General features: G+C 37.0%; 2 protein-coding genes across 2 annotated transcripts; one reads left to right on the forward strand and one right to left on the reverse strand.

Annotated features, from left to right (window-relative positions):
• The first annotated feature begins 8,857 nt into the window (after window positions 1-8,857).
• On the forward strand, window positions 8,858-11,580 carry LOC110877896 (probable serine/threonine-protein kinase PBL26). Its single transcript, XM_022126118.2, has 4 exons — window positions 8,858-9,058; window positions 9,614-9,803; window positions 10,157-10,548; window positions 11,056-11,580. Exons 1-4 carry the CDS (start codon window positions 8,870-8,872, stop codon window positions 11,416-11,418), a joined length of 1,134 nt encoding a protein of 377 aa, XP_021981810.2. The 5' UTR covers window positions 8,858-8,869; the 3' UTR covers window positions 11,419-11,580.
• Window positions 11,581-13,656: 2,076 nt separating this feature from the next.
• LOC110875849 lies at window positions 13,657-14,190 on the reverse strand. The gene is made up of 2 exons (XM_022124043.1): window positions 13,960-14,190; window positions 13,657-13,917 (listed from the first exon to the last, which is right to left on the reverse strand). The coding sequence occupies exons 1-2, from the start codon at window positions 14,188-14,190 to the stop codon at window positions 13,657-13,659; spliced, it is 492 nt and encodes a 163-aa protein (XP_021979735.1).
• Between the last annotated feature and the right edge of the window lie 4,658 nt (window positions 14,191-18,848).

Here is an 18,848-nt window from a genome sequence, read left to right on the forward strand (position 1 = left end):
AAGGTATCTTAGGCACTTTGGGGTTGTCCCATCAAGTAAGGAGCCGCCCGATCGAGATAAATTCCTTAGAAATCAGAAAGTCCTTAAGAGAGCTTCTAGACACGGGGTCGTGCCCAGGTCAACACGCCCCCGTGTCCACTGAAAGATTCCTTTCTGATTTTCATCAGAATACGGACAAAATGTGTCATGATTCTGTCTGCACACAGGGCCGTGCCCAGCCAACACGGGGCTGTGTGCAGCGTGCTGTCATTTCCTATAAATGCAGCAAGATTCCTGCTCATTTGGACCACTCCAAAGACAAAGATCTGCTGAAATCTTCACTCATACCATCCTAGGTATATTCTAAAGAAGGTTCTCAACAACCATCTTGTCTTTTCCACTTTTGTTCATTGCCTTCTTCTTCAATTTTTACTCAATATCTCCATTAAAGCTTGAAATCTCCATGATTCCAAGCTTTATTGTAATGTTTGTAAGGTTATTATCCAAGGGATCTTGTTTAAAATAAGTTATACAACTTTGTTTTAAATTATTCATGCTTAAAAATCACTTACAAGTGGAAAAATAATTTAAAACTCCAAGATTCCTTGCTCTAAAAACTTGCATACAACTGAACACGGGGCCGTGTTCATTGAACACGGGGCCGTGTCCGAGGTACTGTTCCATAAAAATTGAACTCTTTTCGGTCTGTTTTCTCAGAATGGCGAGCAGAACTAGCGGAACATCTTCATCTCAATCAAGAAACAACTAACAGGGAAGGAAATCATCAAAGGTAGAAGACTCTCTTGTAAACTATGTTTACGCTTTAAGAGAGGCTATTGATGAAATAACGGGGGTGGAAGAAGTATTGGTCGACCGTATTAATCACTTAACAGTGGGACTAGAAGGGTGTCTCCGAGAGGTCAACCTTTTGCACCAAAGGTTGAACATTCTCGCCTCTCCTCCTTTGGTACCGGTCATTACCCAAGGGGCATGGAACGTGGTGCCCGAAGTCATCATACCAGCCGAATGGTACACCGTGCACCCGGGGCCTCCTCGTGATATACTACAAGGAATTCCGGTTGGTGCCACTCACCCTCCACGAGATGTTGAGGAGAGAAGCCGTCTTCTTCCTCCCGAGAGAGATAGAAGAATGGCTTTAACAACATCTAGGGAACACCCCTCGACCGAAGTTCTACCAAGCTTTTAGATACTGGAAAATTATTCTCGGAATTTTGGTTCTTAATGTAAAAGTAGAGCTCCTTAGAATGATTTTATGCACCACTTGACCTATCTAGTTCAAGTCTTGTCTTTCTTTTTCTTCTTCTTTATTTTTAATTTCCTATGAATATTATGTAATTCTCTCTATGACTTAAATGAAATGATGGTTTAAGTTAATTTGGTGTTTGGATGATGTTGTAATGGATAAAACACACTCGGGATGGTGAAGGATAACAAGGGAAACTTGCACCAGCGCCCCATGCACGAAAACAGGGCCATCCGACAGATTTTTCTTCATTACAGCAAGTTCAGCACTGGTCGTGCCCGCCCAACACGGCCCCGTGCTGCACAATCTGTAGAAAATGCCCAGTTCAGGTAACTGGACACGGGGCGTGCTCACTGAACACGCCCCCGTGTCCAGGCTTCTGTTTCTTTTTACAAATTTTTGTTACTGGCACTTGAACACGGGGCCGTGCCCGGACACCACGGGGCCGTGTCCAGACGCCCAGTAACATAAAATTTTGCTTTTTCACACCTTTTTACACATTCAATCAACCTAAAAACTTATTTTTGGGACACATTGAGGACAATGTGTAATTTAAGTGTGGGGGGATGCTAAAACTTTAAATCTTGCAAGTCCTAATTAACAAGCCTTACACAATACTCTATTGGAACCGCCATTTTTTTTACTTGTCTAGGTTTAAGTTGGGAATTTCAAAATTCTAAAAAGGTTATATTTTTACAAATTTACAACCGATAGCGTCGTGATAAAAAGAACCAACATAAGAAAATTATGAAACGGCATAACAAACTTAGTTAAAATTTGATTATATATACTTGATCACATAAAAAACCCATTCCCACAAAAGTGAGTTTTGAGCCTTTATTGAGCATACAGATACATATCTTTAAACTAAATGCTCATTTTTCGTTTCTTGTGTGAATAGCCGCTTGGTTCTTACAACTCTAGAACTTGCCACGACGATGCATTCCCGGTCCTTACCAACTTAAACCCGAGTAAGTAAATGATGGAGGCATTAGGACTAACCCTTTTTATTTCTACACCATTATTTTTTCTTTTTTACCACCTACCCAAAATCCCCCTAGTTAACCCCTTTGAACCTAAACCTTTTCATTTCTTAACCCAAAACCAAACACCCTTTTTAACCACCTAAACCCTTTTTCCTTTTAAACCCTTTATTTTAGTAACAAAGCTCGGTTTTTCTCATGACTAAAAACAATAAAAAATAAATAAATATATATATATATATGTATGTATGTATATATATATATAATGAGGATGAACTCAAAGAAATAAACAAACAAGTTTATCAAAAACAACTTTGTTTGAAAGAAATGCTTCATCAAAATAAAAAGTTTTGAAAAATATCGAGTCTTATGAAAACCGACGCTTTTTACGCTTTTCGCCCTTTTACTAACCACTAACCCAACCACCCACCTTTAGCCCAAGCCTAACCCTTCACCCAAAAAGTCCTATTGATATTTACAAAGGTGTATAGTTAAAAAGGAGGAGGATTGATTGCTTGCCAAGCTTATGGTAGGAGTAAGTTCCATGCCGCTCTCGAGTAATTCACTAAAAATACACCTTCGGCCAAGTGTTGAGTGATCCCCCGTGAGGTATGTGAACTTTTATATAAATGGAATTTTAAAAAGGCATGTTATGCCCTAATAAGTAATTTATCTTATGAAACGTTTTTAATAAATCATGACGAATAGGATTGTAAATAAATAAAAATAAAACTTAATAAAGAATCTTGGAAATCCCGACACTCTATGACAAGCCCAAAAACCTTCTCTTCTACCCATTCCATTTGGGAGTGTAAAGCCACATTATAAAAAGTTTTGCTTGAGGACAAGCAAAGATTCAAGTGTGGGGGTATTTCATGTGCACAAAATGCAACATATAAATTACATCAATTGTGGCATAAAACTAACCTTTTTTTAGTACTAATGTTGGAAAAAGTGTGTTTTTGTCTTCCTTTTATATTTTCAGGATTAAATGAGCTCAAATGAACAAAAGAAGCAAAAAGGCAGCTAAATCTAACATGAATACAAGAAAAGGAATAAACGTGGCATGCCCGACCCCCCGACAGCATCTTCCCAAGCAAAACAAGAGAACAGAGGGCTGAACACGCCCCGTGCTCAGCGAGCACGGGGGCGTGCCCAAGTGTCAGCAGAAAAGACAAAGTTGTAGAAGCTTCTATCGCCCATCACGGGGCCGTGCTCAGTGGACACGGGGCCGTGGTCAACTATAAGATTCGTAGAATCCAGGAAAATCTTGATAGTACAGATACGCTTCTGCACACGAGGTCGTGCTCAGCGGACACGGGGGCGTGGTCAACTAATGCAGACAAACTGCAATTAATGAAGAAAGAGAGAAGGATGGACACTGGGCCGTGCCCAACGGACACGGGGCCGTGCCCGAGCTTTTGTTCAGCCTATAAATAGGTGTGCTTGGATCACTTGCAACTCATCCCTTGGCACACCACCACTCTCACACTTCACCCACCACCCACCACCATCACAACACCATCATCCATTGTCCATCATAGAGTGTGTGAGTCGTCTCAGGATCCAAGATTGATCGTAAGAGTTCTTGACAATCAAAGGCCATGTTTGCCTAAGTCTCTTACATCACTTGGTGAAGACAAGTGTTTAGTATAATACTTTTTATTTTTAATCTTTTCGCACTTTTTATTTGGTTATGTATTAATGACTTTAATAACTAGTTTCTTATGTTAAAGGTGATTCTTCCTTATCTTTTGTCCGTGGTGTCTTGGCATTATTTTACTGTCTATATAAAATAAAAGATTTTCACCATTCATATCTCCACGGTCTATATGGAGATATGTCGGCTACCTGGTCGGGGGTTAAGGGAACGGTTTGGTAAGAGTCTTTCCATTGTTCATTCTACAGATCCTGCAAAGGACCTGGGTCAAATTTAGTAGGACCTCCTTCAATACCCACCGGTATTGGATGGCGGGGGTCCAAACTCTTTGACCCCCTCATAAGTTAAACTACTATTAAAACTTTAACCCGGCTACTTAGGATTGTATCCCTGCTGACTCAGACTACTTAGCCGAGGGTAACGTCACCTTCAAAAGAGGGGCCTACCACGTTATGCATTAATAACTTAATTAATTATCTTTCAATAATCCGACCCTTTAGGATTGTATCCTTGCTGACTCAAACTACTGGGTTGAGGGTAACGTCACCTTCAAAAGAGGGGCCTACTACAATAACTAAGATAATCTCTTAAAATGTGCAAAAGTGCGGAAGTAATCAAAGGTTACACTACACACGAGTCGGATCCAAGTGATTCATCTTGTCTATCTGTTTTTATTTTTATTTTATTTTTCAGCATTTTAGTTAGTTTTATTTTTCTAGTTTAAAATCTTTTTCTAACCTTTTGATATGATTAGGCGTTGAGGATAAACCGGTACTAAAAGCTCTTGTGTCCTTGGACGACCTCGGTATCTTACCAACACTATACTACGTCCACGATGGGTGCACTTGCCCATATGTGTGTTTAGTGTTAGTAAATATTGTGTTTTATAAATTTAAAACTTGGCTAAAAAGTGTAAACGGGCTTAAAATATACACCTAAATTATACCACACTACACACGCATCATTACACATTTTCATACCCATATTCATATATTTATTATAATTAGTCACATAGGGTCGTATAAATATCCACAATTCAAAGTTGCGATACAATAGCCGAGTTTCGTTTCGAATATGCATTCTCTGCGACGCACACGGTTATCGAGGAGGGTAGAATAGGTCCTCACTCAACATCATCGTGAGCGTTAGTGTGTGTGATGCGATGTGTTATAGCGATAAAGTATGCGTAATATGCGAAAATAATGCGAAGTTGCGATGTATGCGATATAGCTACATTATGATCTGAATCTCTGGTGCTAGGCGTAACGAGTGTAACGAGTAGTAACAACGCATGAACGTGCGGGTTGTTACAGCAATTATTATCGGTATGTGGGGTTTTGTATACATTACTTGACACTCGTTACTATTGGACAAAAAGTTAGCCAATAGTAGCATGACCACAAGCACGGGGGAATTGTGCCCCAGTAACAATACTGTTTGAGAAATTGTTAAGATATAAACAAATGTAAAACTTCTTAATGCTGTAAAGTTATAACAATGTGTCATTTTATAAAATGGAATAAATTCGCCAGTATTTCTTGCTGATAAAATATTTTTAAAATGCGTTTTAGATAATTAATTTGATGTGAAGCTATTAGAAGCCAGCTATGGAGCATTGAAGCCTTAAATAAAGTGGTTATAAATTACCTAAATAAAAGAAGCAGTTATATTTTCAGCAAATTAGGGTTTATCCCTATAAATACATTATCAATGAAATGTGGGTTTTAACCCATTTATTTAATATAAAAGTTTGGTGTTTTACAAACTCTGAAATTATTTCCTAACTACGATCCTGATGTTTTAATTCCGCTGCAATTTTTATAAACACCGATACCACCAGTTCGCTCTCGCGGCGCCCGCTTCCAGGGTGGGGTCGGGGGCTGCGACATATAACTGCGCAAACTCTCTGGCCGTAAAAAGGTTAGGACAAAGCTTCCTCTGGTGATGTCAATTGGAGTGTATAGGAAGTGGTAGTGTTGTTTTCGTCAACCACACAACCTAGGTTCGCGATGAATACTGAGATTCATGACGGCGATGATGATGTGTGATGTTGAAGATCATATCAAAACACAACGACAAGAAACAGAGTTTAGAAATCACAACCATGAACTTTGCCGGCTAGAGTTCCTATCGAAAATCCGGTGACTCCTTCGAGCTGTGTGTTTCGTTTCAAAGCTAGGAACCATGAAGTGGCCTGGGATTACCCATCTGTCACCACCTCTGAAAAACTTAAAGGTACGTGTAAATTGAAGATTGTTATACAATCGTGACAGTTTTATTTTTCGGCCCTTTACACACTCATGTTTTTGTATGACGAGGAGAAGCTTCATTGATGTTTTCGATATGCTTTAGCAAAGCATGACTAGCAGACGATTAAAATAATTACTTATTTCATTTAGTTAGATGCTTAATTTTGGGTTTTCTTCATCAAAAGACTGCCTTAACTTTGTTAATTTATTAGTTTGTTTTGATTTTATATTACACATACATGTTGTTATCAGATAAACAAGCATTATGAAGAAAAAGAGAACAGTTGACATCTTTTTGGGTTATGCCAAAGTGTGACCAAATTAGAACATTGGGTGCCTCTGGTTATTCTTCACCCTTGACACAACATCAAAATTAATGCTTGTAATATTTTGCAAATTGGTTACTTATTATTTTGAGTAAAAACTATAAGCAATATATATTATGCTTAAATTTTGTTGTAACATATTGGTTTATCAACAAGTGTAATTCTGTTATGAATCTGCATGTCAATCGATTTGGGATTTGAAGCGCGGATCGCTACTTCATTCCTTATATTCAAAAGTCAAAAGCGGATTAACGCCGGTCGCATGTGGGTAAAAAGCTAGTTTGAAATTGAAGGATGAGGTTTAGTATTAATTAAATTAATACTATTTATTTATATTATTATAAACATAAGCATGAAAGAAAGACGTGAAAACAGAAAAAACAAATATCTTCACACGTGTCACACATTGAATAGATACAGATACTTGCATTAGTGTAATAATATGAAAATCTTGTTACTATTCATAATGTATAAAAGGAAATTTAATATATATATATATATATATATATATATATATATATATATATATAGGATTAGGATCATGAGTGAACAACTTTTTGAGAATGAACTGAGTGAACTAATCTTGGCCCTTGATCATTTTTTAGATTAAAAGGGTAAGATTGACATTAGCCAAGTACTTTTAATTAAAATCCCTTAATTTTCTCCTCTATTAACTCTCTCTCTCTCTCTCTCATTTTTAATTATTTCTCTATTATTTTAATTATAAGAGATTGAATGACTAATATTTTTTTTAAATAAACTGTTATATTCTTTTTAAAATTAAATATTAAACCTAATTAAATTATGATTTTTAACATGTGTATACAGGTCAGTATATACAAGACTTATACACTTGTGTATTATTACATCTTGTTTTCACGGGTTAGTATAAACCAGATTTATACACTTGTGTATTATTCAAGTACATATGTGTAAACGGGTCGGTATATACCAGACGTATACACCTGTGTATTATTCAAGTACATAGTGTATACATGTCAATATATATCAGACTTATACACTTGTGTATTACTAGATATTGTTTCCACTATACATTTTTTATCAAACATTGATCTAATACATATATGTATAGAGAATGTAATTAAATATTTTTAATTGTGTTCTAGTTGGAACAATATTTGATAATGTTTGTATTTTTGTAAAATTATCAAATATTAAGTTGGGTAATATGTGAGAGAAAAAAAAATATAGAGAATGTAATTAAATATTCTTTTAATTGGAAAGAGAAATCAGGAGAGAGAAAAAATTAATTAATTAATTAAATGAAAATAGAAATATACAATTATACCCTTTTGTCTATTAAAATAGTTGTAAGTTACAAAAGATAATTACAATCTTGCCATTAAAGAAAAAATTTAGATCTACAAAATCAATGGTCAGGATAAGTTCATTTTGTTCACACATAAATCATTGTTTACTAATGAACCCTACCCTATATATATATATATATATATATATATATATATATATTGATAATTTTACTATTTGCTACTATTCATTACCTTTGAAAATTAATATATAGATAAAGATAATGTATAAAAGGAAATTTAATATATATTGATAATTTTACTATTTGCTACTATTTATTAACTTTGAAAATTAATATATAGATAAAGATAGTGTATAAAAGGAAATTTAATATATATTGATAATTTTACTATTTGCTAATATGCCGTTAGCTTTGAAATTAATATATAGATAATGTGTTTAACACGTCATTTTACCACTAATCTTTTAACTCGAATTTATAATTACATTCCTATGATTTGGGATCTTCTCTATTGCCCCATCTTTCTTTACCCCATTTTTTTCTCTAACTAAAGGATTTGACGATCCGTAATTCTCTTGTTCTAAACAGTTTGAGAAATTATAATTGATGTGAAGGATTTGATATTAGAGTTTTCATGTTTCTTTAAGGATTTATGAAGGGTTAATAGATCTTGATCCTAGCATATGAATGCATGTTTTAAAGAAATCAGATTTGATAGAAAACATGAAATGTTTTTCGTGTTTTTCGTCAAAAGAGAAGACAAGATCAAGAAGACATGCAAGTCGAAGAGGGATAAGCCCGAATGTACCTAATTCACCCTCGTCCAACGAACCGCCTCTGACCGGTAAGCATTCCTTAATCATTCAAGAACACCGTTTTTCATATATCGGATGTAAAAGATTGATGGATCCTCAAGGTCAAGATACTTGTAATTAATTTTATTTTTTTGAAAAGCATATGAAATATGATTGCAAAACTATTATCCATTCGATTAAAATTAAAAAAAAAAAAATACTTATATTACATTCGTTATCTTATAGATGATCAACAAACAGAAGGCGAAAAATACTTATATTACATTTGTTATCTTATAGATGATCAACAAACAGAAGGCAAGATGCAAAATGCTGCTTCCCCTAAGAGTAACGAAGCTGCCATAAAAGCGTCTCCCGATAAGAGTATTGCAGCTCAAACTTTCACTTTCCGGGAATTAGCTGCTGTTACAAATAATTTCCGGCAAGAATCCCTAATTGGTGAAGGTGGATTCGGCCGAGTTTACAAAGGAAAACTTGCTAAAACCGCCCAGGTGAATATATATATACATGGCAAAATAAAGGGGACATGTAGGCTAGGTAGGTAACACACTAAAACCACTCAACTTGAACTCTATATATATATTCAATTTATCTATATCTTTCATGACTATACTTGAAAATTCAAAGAAAAATTAACGATGATAACACTTGGATATTATACACGGCCTTTAAAGGTAACTAAGGCTCAACGAACGATTTTGAAGCCCAATGTGAACTTCAATTAAGTTTATGGTTGTATTCTTATATTATATTAATTAATGTATTTGTAACACAAATTTAGATTATGTTCTCATAAATTATGTGGGTTTTAAAACATTGCATTTCAAATTAAAATTGGTGTGTTTTTAATGAAAACAAAACTAGCTTATGTTATCAGAAAAACATAATATTGCAAATCAAAGCTGATATAGAAACCTTAAAAAATATGGTCGGCTTGCTCATAAAACTCACTAGAATTAAAATACAAACATGACATAAAAAATTGTTACTGTTACCCGTATTCTTGAATCTTTTATAACAAGATAACATGGATTATTTTGATCCAGGTTGTGGCTGTGAAGCAACTGGATCGCAACGGGTTGCAAGGAAACCGAGAATTCCTGGTCGAGGTTTTGATGTTGAGCCTTCTCCATCACCCAAATTTGGTGAATCTTGTAGGATATTGCGCAGATGGCGATCAACGACTTCTTGTTTATGAATATATGTCTGGAGGCTCACTAGAAGATCAACTTCTAGGTATGTCAATCATCTAAATCATTATAAATAATAATCATTAAAATGGTATATGTGCAGCTCCTTGGTGTGATAGTTGGTAGTAGGTTTAGCATTTACTTGTATACATTTTCTGAAGTTAGGAAGTTTGTGCCTGATTTGTAAAGATTCACATTATAAATGAAAATGATTTGATTTTCGATTGGTCATATGCTCTGGTAGCTTATACAAGTATACAAACTCAAGATCAAGATTAGTCTAGAGTTTGTAATTGTATACATCTATGATATTAGCATAGCTAGATAATGTACAAAAATGGTAAAATTTATATTTTAGTCTTAGTTTTTTTTTTTTTTTTTACATTTACATATTTGCAGATCTTCCAAGAGGGAAAGCCCCGTTACCTTGGTTCACGAGGATGAAAATTGCATTAGATGCTGCAAAAGGTCTAGAATATTTGCACGATAAGGCTAACCCGCCTGTTATTTACCGTGACTTGAAATCCTCCAACATCCTACTTGATCAAGATTTCAATGCCAAACTCTCAGATTTTGGGTTAGCCAAGCTTGGGCCCGAGGGAGACAAATCGCATGTGTCATCCCGAGTAATGGGCACATACGGATATTGTGCACCTGAGTATCAAAGAACGGGTAAGTTGACAACCAAATCTGATGTTTACAGTTTTGGAGTAGTATTGTTGGAGCTCATCACCGGAAGAAGAGCCATTGATACAAGAAGGAGAAATAAAGACCAAAATCTAGTTTCTTGGGTAATTACTGATTTACATCTTGCTTAGTTCTATCATTTGCTTTTAGAAGTTAGGGGTACGTTTTGAAATAGATTGTGTGGTTATACGGAAATTAAGATAATCATTTTTTAATTCGAAAATCGACAAACCAAACCAGCTGGCTGCTTGAACCGGGTTTATTTATAATTCAAAAATGTTAATTGCTTAAAAATGATAAGATTGGTTCATGAATATTATACACATGTATTTCAAAATTAAAAAGAAAATACATAGTATAGGTAAATGGTGGGTTAGGTTTAAGATACCGCTTCCAAGTTCAAAACAACTATATATATATATATATATATATATATATATATATATATATATATATATATATATATATATATATATATATGTATATGTTTCAAATCGCATGGTATTTTCTTTTATTTAAAGAGTCCGATGAACACCCACCCTGTAATAAGTTTGTCTTATGATAAATCTATAATTGAGCAGGAGATTGATGTTAAATTTATTATTGAGCAGGCGTTTCCAAATTTCAAGAACCCTCAAAGATTCAGGGAATTAGCCGATCCACTATTAAAAGGAGACTACTCCGAAAAAGGTTTGAACCAAGCAATCGCAGTTGCAGCCATGTGTCTAAACGTTGATGCATCGGCTCGACCATTGATCAGCGATGTGGTTACTGCTCTTACTTTTCTTGGAGACGAAATAGACGACACGATAGAATTAGTGGATTCTCCAATTAAATTATCTCCATCTCAAGCTTTTTGTTATATCAATAAGGCCAATAAGGCATCGGCTAGTGACCGAGAAAGAGCAGTTGCGGAAGCCAAGGAATGGGGTACGAGTGCTAGGACTAGCGCCATGTCAAAATCAATGCGTTAAATAAAACGTTTCAGGAACAATGGCGACAAATTGCTTGATTTAATGCTTTGATACAGTTTTGAATGACGCAGGAAAATAGTTAAGTGTTCATTAGCGGTCGGATCATTGAACTGTCCAATGCTTTCATCATTCGAGTCAGGTTAATAATACGTATTTTGCTAACTTTTTATATGTTACGGTGCTAAACATGACTACACAGATATTGTTTTTTTTTTTTTTGGTAAAGGGCTACCCCGGTGATTCTATATATTCACAACCAAATAAAAAACAAGTAGTGTAGAAACCCTACACTAGTTCAATCATGAGACAGGCCCCATGAAAGTAAACCAAGAACACAAAAAAAAAAAACCAATACACAAAAGCAACTAGACTCTAATCTAGCAAAAAACAACCAAAACCATCAACTAACCAACCACCATCATCATCAATATGAATGCTATGGATCTCCCAGTCTCCAAGAAGCCTCTGGACGCTAGCAGTATTCTTCAGCTTCGCTCCCATCAGTTTGTATCGAACCATTTGAAAGATAGTCGAACTAATAGTTTCTGGCGGTCTTAACTGATTCTTGAACAGCCTAGCATTACGCTCCTGCCAAATAACATAAGCACTAGCCGCAACTAACACTCTAGCTACATAATTTGCTGCTGACTTCGACCGGGCCCGAGCTAGTAACCAATCCACAATATCCCCCCCATTTTGGTTGAACAGAATCCATTCCCACCTTTTGCCTAACCATATGCCAGACTTGGGAGGAGAATTTACATTCAAAAAACAAGTGACTATGGGAATCATAATTCGCGTAGCATAAAAGGCAACACATCATGTTCATATTTTTCCTGCGCGACAAATCCCATCTCAAGATTTTATCTTGTGTGAGCAACTTACCTCTCATGATTAACCACATAAAGAATGCATGCCTTGGGATACATTGAGGGAACCAGACAATAGAGCTCCAAGCTATATCCGGCTCTCTATAGCGGACCGAATTCCAAACACACGAAGCTGAAATATCACTAAGATCATCACCATCTCGCCACATAAACCTATCAATTTTATTTGGATCAGTATACACCTGGTCCAGCTGAATAAGAATTGGATAAAGATCCCTCTAAGCCACAGGCCAATTCCAAACCCCATTCATCTGTAAATCAGCAACTGAAGCATCCAGCCTAAAACCCGCATTCGTAATCGTTCTAGGCGACAAGAATTCACCCAGCGGCCCCAATGTACACCAGAAATCATACCAAGCTGAAGTTCTAGAGCCATTGCCTATCGCGGACCAAATATGATTCCTCATTAGCGGCCGAAGATGAAGAAGCTTCCTCCAAGACCAGCAGCAATTTGATGGGACAGTGCAGCTCCAAAAACTTTTACCTTTTAACCTGTAAGAGTGAACCCACTCGACCCACAAAGATTTTCGGTTGGTAACAATACTCCAGATGTGAGATGTCATGAGAGCTTTATTTAAATCCCCAATCCGTCTAATGCCTAAGCCCCCCTCATACTTCGGAATACAAATAAATTTCCACGAAACCTTAGCCTTTCCTTTATGGAAAACGCTATCTTGAGACCATAAAAAATTCCTCATTCTAGCTTCCAAATCATGAACCACCCGAGTAGGCAAAATAAACACAAAGGACCAGTAAATATGCATAGAGGATAAAACTGAGACGATAAGTTGTACCCTGCCTGCAAATGAAAGCAACTTGTTCCTCCAATGCATGATACGTTTCTCAAGATTTTCCACCAGAACATTGCAATCTTTATATAACAGCCTTGAAGAAATAAGGGGCACCCCCAAGTACCTCACAGGCAAAGTGCCTTCCACAAAAGGCATACCATTCAAGATAGCACTCTTAATATAACTGGGAACATTGCAAAAGAAGACCGTGCTTTTCTGAACACTAGGCACCAACCCCGACATCTTAGTGAAGGTAGCGAGGGATGACATAATAAACTTAGCCGAAGCAATTTCACCCCGAGTAAAAAGGAACAAATCGTCTGCAAAACACAGGTTTATAATTTGCTGCCTTTCACACCTATTGTGAAACTTAAAGGAAGATTCAATCCTGATCGAATGCTGCAAAATGGTCGTCAGAATCTCCATGACAAGAGTAAAAAGATACGGGGATATCGGATCCCCTTGCCTTATACCTCGATTACCCTTGAAAAAACCATGAACATTTCCGTTAACACAAACAGAGTACGAAGTAGTTGAGACGCACACCATGATCCAATTCACATCTTGACATTAAATCCAAATCCAAGAAGAATATTCTTAAGAAACCTCCAATCAACAGTGTTATAGGCTTTTTGGATATCAACTTTAAACGCACAACGAGGGGGACCAACATTCCTATGGTAATTATGCATGAGCTCTTGAGTTAACAAAATATTATCAGATATCTTCCTTCCTGGCACAAAGGCAGATTGGTTAACACTTACAATATCATTCAGCACCCCTTTGATTCTATCTGCAACAATCTTGCTAATACACTTCTACACAACATTGCAACAAGCAATAGGGCGATAGTCAGTTACAACCGATGGGGTAGGAATCTTCGGAACAAGCACAATGAGAGTATGGTTCAATTCGCGCAAAAGGTTCCCAGTGTCAAAAAAATCGATGATAGCATTAGAAATATCAACCCCAATAATAGGCCAAGCACTCTTGAAAAATGCAGTTGTGTACCCATAGGGACCAGGAGCTTTATCAATGCCAATAGAAAACATAGCCGCTTTAACCTCTTCTGCAGTCACCTGACGGATCATATGCTCAGCAACAGCCGGGTTCAAGGTTTTAGTAAACAAATCAGGCGCCGGCTAAGAGAAATGTCCCCTTGACAGCCCAACAAGTTCTCATAATGGTCAACAAACTCTCTATGGACCATATCACCCTCAAACATATTCCCACCAGAATCCTGAATGACATCAATGCGGCTGCGATGATTCCTATTCTTCAACAAAGAGTGGAAAAAAGCAGTATTCATGTCTCCAGCCCTCAACCACTTTGGACTTCTGTTTCAGAAAACGTTCCTCATCTAGCGAAGCTTCCTGATAACTACGCGTAATACTAGCTTCTTCGACTCGAAGATCTACATTCATAGGGTCCCGATCAATAGATTGCTGAACAAGATCAAGTTTCTCACGAAGAGCTTGGGCTTTTTTATGTAGATTGCCTTCCTGAAAAAGCAACGCACGAAGAGGTCTTTCAAGCAGCCGAAGTCTTTTAACTACACAGAACTGGTGCACTCCATTAACTCTAGTATCCTAGGTCCGTTTGACGATATCTAGAAACTCAGGTTTATGAACCAAAAAATTAGGAAATTTAAAGGATCGCGGCTTCAACTTACCAGCTTCAGGGATTTTTAAGATACATGGATAATGGTCCGAGAGTCTATACGGGTGGAACAGAGCAACCGCACACGGGAATAGAGCCACAAACTAGGTATTCCCTAAGACTCGATCAATTTTCTTCAGTAACCCAATGCCCTTCTTGGGTTTTTGGTTCCACGTAAAGTGGAAACCCGACCTATTGATGTCAAACATCTCAATATCATCCACACACGTTTGAAACTCCTTCATGCTAGTAGAGATTGACGAAGCCCCCATAGATTTATCCTCCAGATTTAGCGCAGAGTTGAAGTCACCCATTATGAACCAAGGATCATTGTCAACCATGTCACACCCCCAAAATCCACTCGCGGAGTATCACCGCTTGGAGGCGTGACATGACCAGGATCAAGCCACCAATCATATTGAACATGTAAATAAATAGTAAATGTCATTCATTAATATGAAAGGCGTTTTCAAAACCAAACAAAGTCAAACGTGTAGCGGAAGCAATAATGTAAAACCCAACATAGTATTAAGTTAAAATGTCATTAAAGTGTTTATCATAACATCCACAATCCGTGCCCACAACGACCGCGCCTCCCGTGCAAGCTCCATGAGTACCTATGGTCCTGCAAGGCATGTAACAGAAAGTCAACAACTAGTTGAGCGAGTTCACAGTAAATAAGTTCGTAATAGTAAGTTCGTTGCATCACCATGCGTTATTAACTAAGTCAATTGTATGTTCATTTAGTGGGGGCTTCCCATGTGTGTATGTACTAGACTAGAGGTAACCATAAGGGTTCTTCTTAACCCGAGAACAGTAGTACGTACGAGGTCTACGTAGGTTTTACGTAAGTGTCCTTCTTATCCCGAGGACAGTGGTACGCGGGGGTTTACGTAGGCTTTACGTAAGTGTCCTTCATAACCCTAGGACAGTAGTATGTATGAGTTTACGTAGGTTTTACGTAAGTGTCCCTCGAACCCTGAGGACAGTAGTAAGCACAAGTATTACGTAGGTTTTACGTAAGGGTCCTTCGCAACCGAGGACGATGGTAGATAGTCTAGTAACAGTGTAAATCCAAATAATTCATCAATCCTTTTCCTTCAATCCCATTCCCTACCCACCGGGAATCCCATGCCTTGGTAAGAGTGTGAACTCACCTTGGTTTGCTCGGTTTGTTATTGTGCTTCTAGTGTTAATTAATGGTTAGGTCCGTACACACAACCTAAGGTACATTGCACATAAACTCAATGTGAGTGTTTACGTTCAAATAAGGTTTACAATTCCTTGGTGTCCAAACAACTGTGTTCCGTGTGATAATTGTTTACAGATTGACATAACATAGATTACACATACATACAGTAACATAAAGTAATACACAGTATCATACCGTAACATACAGTGGCATGCAAGGTGTTCTTCATACATGGTTTTGAACTTAGCATTAAACAATAACTAAAACTCAGACCCAAGGATCTTCTAATAAACTCGGATCATGTATTATTCATAAAACTCAGACCCTGTATCACATAATAACTCGGACCATACATCACTTGTAAAGTTCGGACTATATATATCATTCAGTCAAAACTCAGACCAAACATCCCCTTATAAAACTCGGACTATATATATCATTCAATCAAAACTCGGTCCAAACAAGGCACCATGAAACTCGGACCATACAAGGTATCAAAAGTCGGACCATGCTTCAATCAAAAAGGTCGGACCATACATTACTATCAAAAATTCGGACCATACTTCACCTATAAAAATTCGGACCATGTTCATGTTACAAAATTCGGACCAACACCTCCTCACAAAACTCGGACCAAGCCTATCACAAAACTCGGACCATTTATCATTTATAAAACTCAGACCATTCATATTTACAAAACTCAGACTTGTGACTTCACAAAGCCTGGACTGTTAACCCCAAACAACAACACTACAAATCAACAAGCCAAATTATGGTTTCTGATGCAACAGTTACAATAATTCAGTACGATCAAAACCCTATTCTTTCATACGAATCAACCAAAAGTTTAACTATTCTAGCATGTGGATTGATCCTAATCACAGGCAAATCATCAAACAATTACAAATCATCTTACAAACAATCTAAAAGATCAACTAATCACAGAATCATTGTTTGGAGAACTAGGGTTTGCATGAGATCAATTGAATAAGAATAACAACGTATGATGAAAACATTACCTTAGATTTGACGTGGCGTGTGCTCTGGAAAGATTGAAAGATCAAAGATCAAGAGTTTAGAGATTGGTGAAACCCTAAGGTGGTGTTTGTTTTTTAGGAGAAGAGCTTCCTGACCACTTATGTCTGCCTCGTGCAGACCACGCGCAGACGTATGGGTTTGCAGACTGTTTGTTTTCTAGAAGACCTTTTATTAAAAAACATCTGTGTATCCTCTTTTTGGTGCAGACTTGGGTTGTCATCTTCTAACCTCTTCTCCCTCTTCTTTTTACCTGTATCACAAAACACATAGGTTCAAAACCCTAACACACCTCCTCCGTCACCTATCTTCCACCCCTCCACCGCCGCCGGCCTCCTGCCTCCACCCCTTCACCGCCGCCGTGGCACTCTACCACCTCAGCCAGCCGCCGTCAGTGGCGGATTCATTAAGGAGGTAGGGTGGGCCTGTGCCCACCGTCCACTCCCTCCGGCCGACCGGAGTTTCTCTTCGTCTGAGTACTTCATGAAGAAACGGGTGCGAACTTTGACCCTTCCAGTTATCTCAGTAATTGGTGTTTTGTTGTTGTTTTCCGGTAGAGGTCGGAGAACTGTGGTTTTTTTTTTTTTTTTTGAGAGAAACTTTAAAAATAGAAAAGTAAAACCTGACACTTGTTTTTCTTAGCTTGTCTTTTCCATCTTCAATTTCTTAACATTTGTTTCATTATTATTTGTTTATATTTATAAACATAGGGTTATTTTGTTATTTATTTTTCATATTAGTTATTATAATTGTTTTTGTTTTTTCTATATATTTTTCTAAGTCAGAAGTGTTAAACCTAATTAGAGAATCGAAGTTGCTAAACTTAATTTGGTGAGGTCTTAACTTGAAGTTATACAACGGGTATATTTTTTGCATTCTATAGAGACAAAGAATTATAGTTTTATTTGTTTCGTTTAAGTGTGTTAATAGTTTTATTTGTTCTAGAAGTTAATAAATCAGTTTATTTAGTCCATTCAGCAGCTTGCAGAAGTTTAAAAACAAACAGTCTTCTTCTTGCAGACTGCAGATATTTGGTCCACCTCTTCTGCTACAGATGTCTGCAGATATGGTCTGCAGACTGCAGACGTTTTACCTCTGAAAAAACAAACAGCACCTAAATGATTAGAGAACTTTCACTGCCATATGATTGGAATTGGTGAGAATGATTAGGGTTGGGAAGTTTTGTTTTATCTTCATTATTAACACTAAACACCCCTAAGTATTATCTATTACATAATACACGCACAACACATACAATTTACAGTTTCATCATCAAGTTCATGTATTTGTCAAATTATTCGTAAAGTAACACATAATTCCAACAATGCTAAATGATTGCATGATAAAATTAACTACGCTAGGTTAAGGCATTAACCTGAAGTTACGGGTTGTCACATTATCCCCAACTTGAAAGAAATTCCGTCCCGAAATTTAGCATGCGGTTACTGAGGAAGCTAGTTAAGTTGTATCGTTTACTGGTTTCCCTAGGGTGTCACAAACCAGAAATTTATGCATGGATAGGTTTTGCCATAAAACTCTACGGGAAACATAATAATTGGCCGCATAAACTATCGAACAAAAAACCATTCTCTTGTCCAACTTAAAAATAAGTTGGAGGTGCATAACCTGATCAGATTGAGCCAAGACCATGACATCAAAAATAGCTGGATCCCAGCCAATAATAATTTTAGTACCTTAGTCACACCGATCTCCATTGGACGTCCAATCCCAAGAATGAAAAACGGTCTTACAAACTTTACCAAGCTTTCCAACATCAACATGAGACTCTAAAATAGCACACAAACTTAGATTATAATCCTTCACTGCCTGACGAACCTCTGTTTGTTTCAGAGGGCGGTTCAA

The sequence above is a fragment of the Helianthus annuus genome, chromosome 11, assembly GCF_002127325.2.
Source record: "Helianthus annuus cultivar XRQ/B chromosome 11, HanXRQr2.0-SUNRISE, whole genome shotgun sequence".
Lineage (NCBI taxonomy): Eukaryota > Viridiplantae > Streptophyta > Magnoliopsida > Asterales > Asteraceae > Helianthus > Helianthus annuus.

Excerpts from the sequence above, each read along its gene's own strand:
- LOC110877896 (XM_022126118.2), top strand. The coding sequence starts at position 8,870 with ATGCAAAATGCTGCTTCCCCTAAGAGTAACGAAGCTGCCATAAAAGCG. Across the intron at positions 9,804-10,156 it reads ACTAGAAGATCAACTTCTAG|ATCTTCCAAGAGGGAAAGCC; the intron begins GTATGTCAATCA and ends ACATATTTGCAG. Across the intron at positions 10,549-11,055 it reads ACCAAAATCTAGTTTCTTGG|GCGTTTCCAAATTTCAAGAA; the intron begins GTAATTACTGAT and ends ATTATTGAGCAG.
- LOC110875849 (XM_022124043.1), bottom strand. The coding sequence starts at position 14,190 with ATGATCCGTCAGGTGACTGCAGAAGAGGTTAAAGCGGCTATGTTTTCT. Across the intron at positions 13,918-13,959 it reads AGATTCCTACCCCATCGGTT|AAGTGTATTAGCAAGATTGT; the intron begins GTAACTGACTAT and ends AATGTTGTGTAG.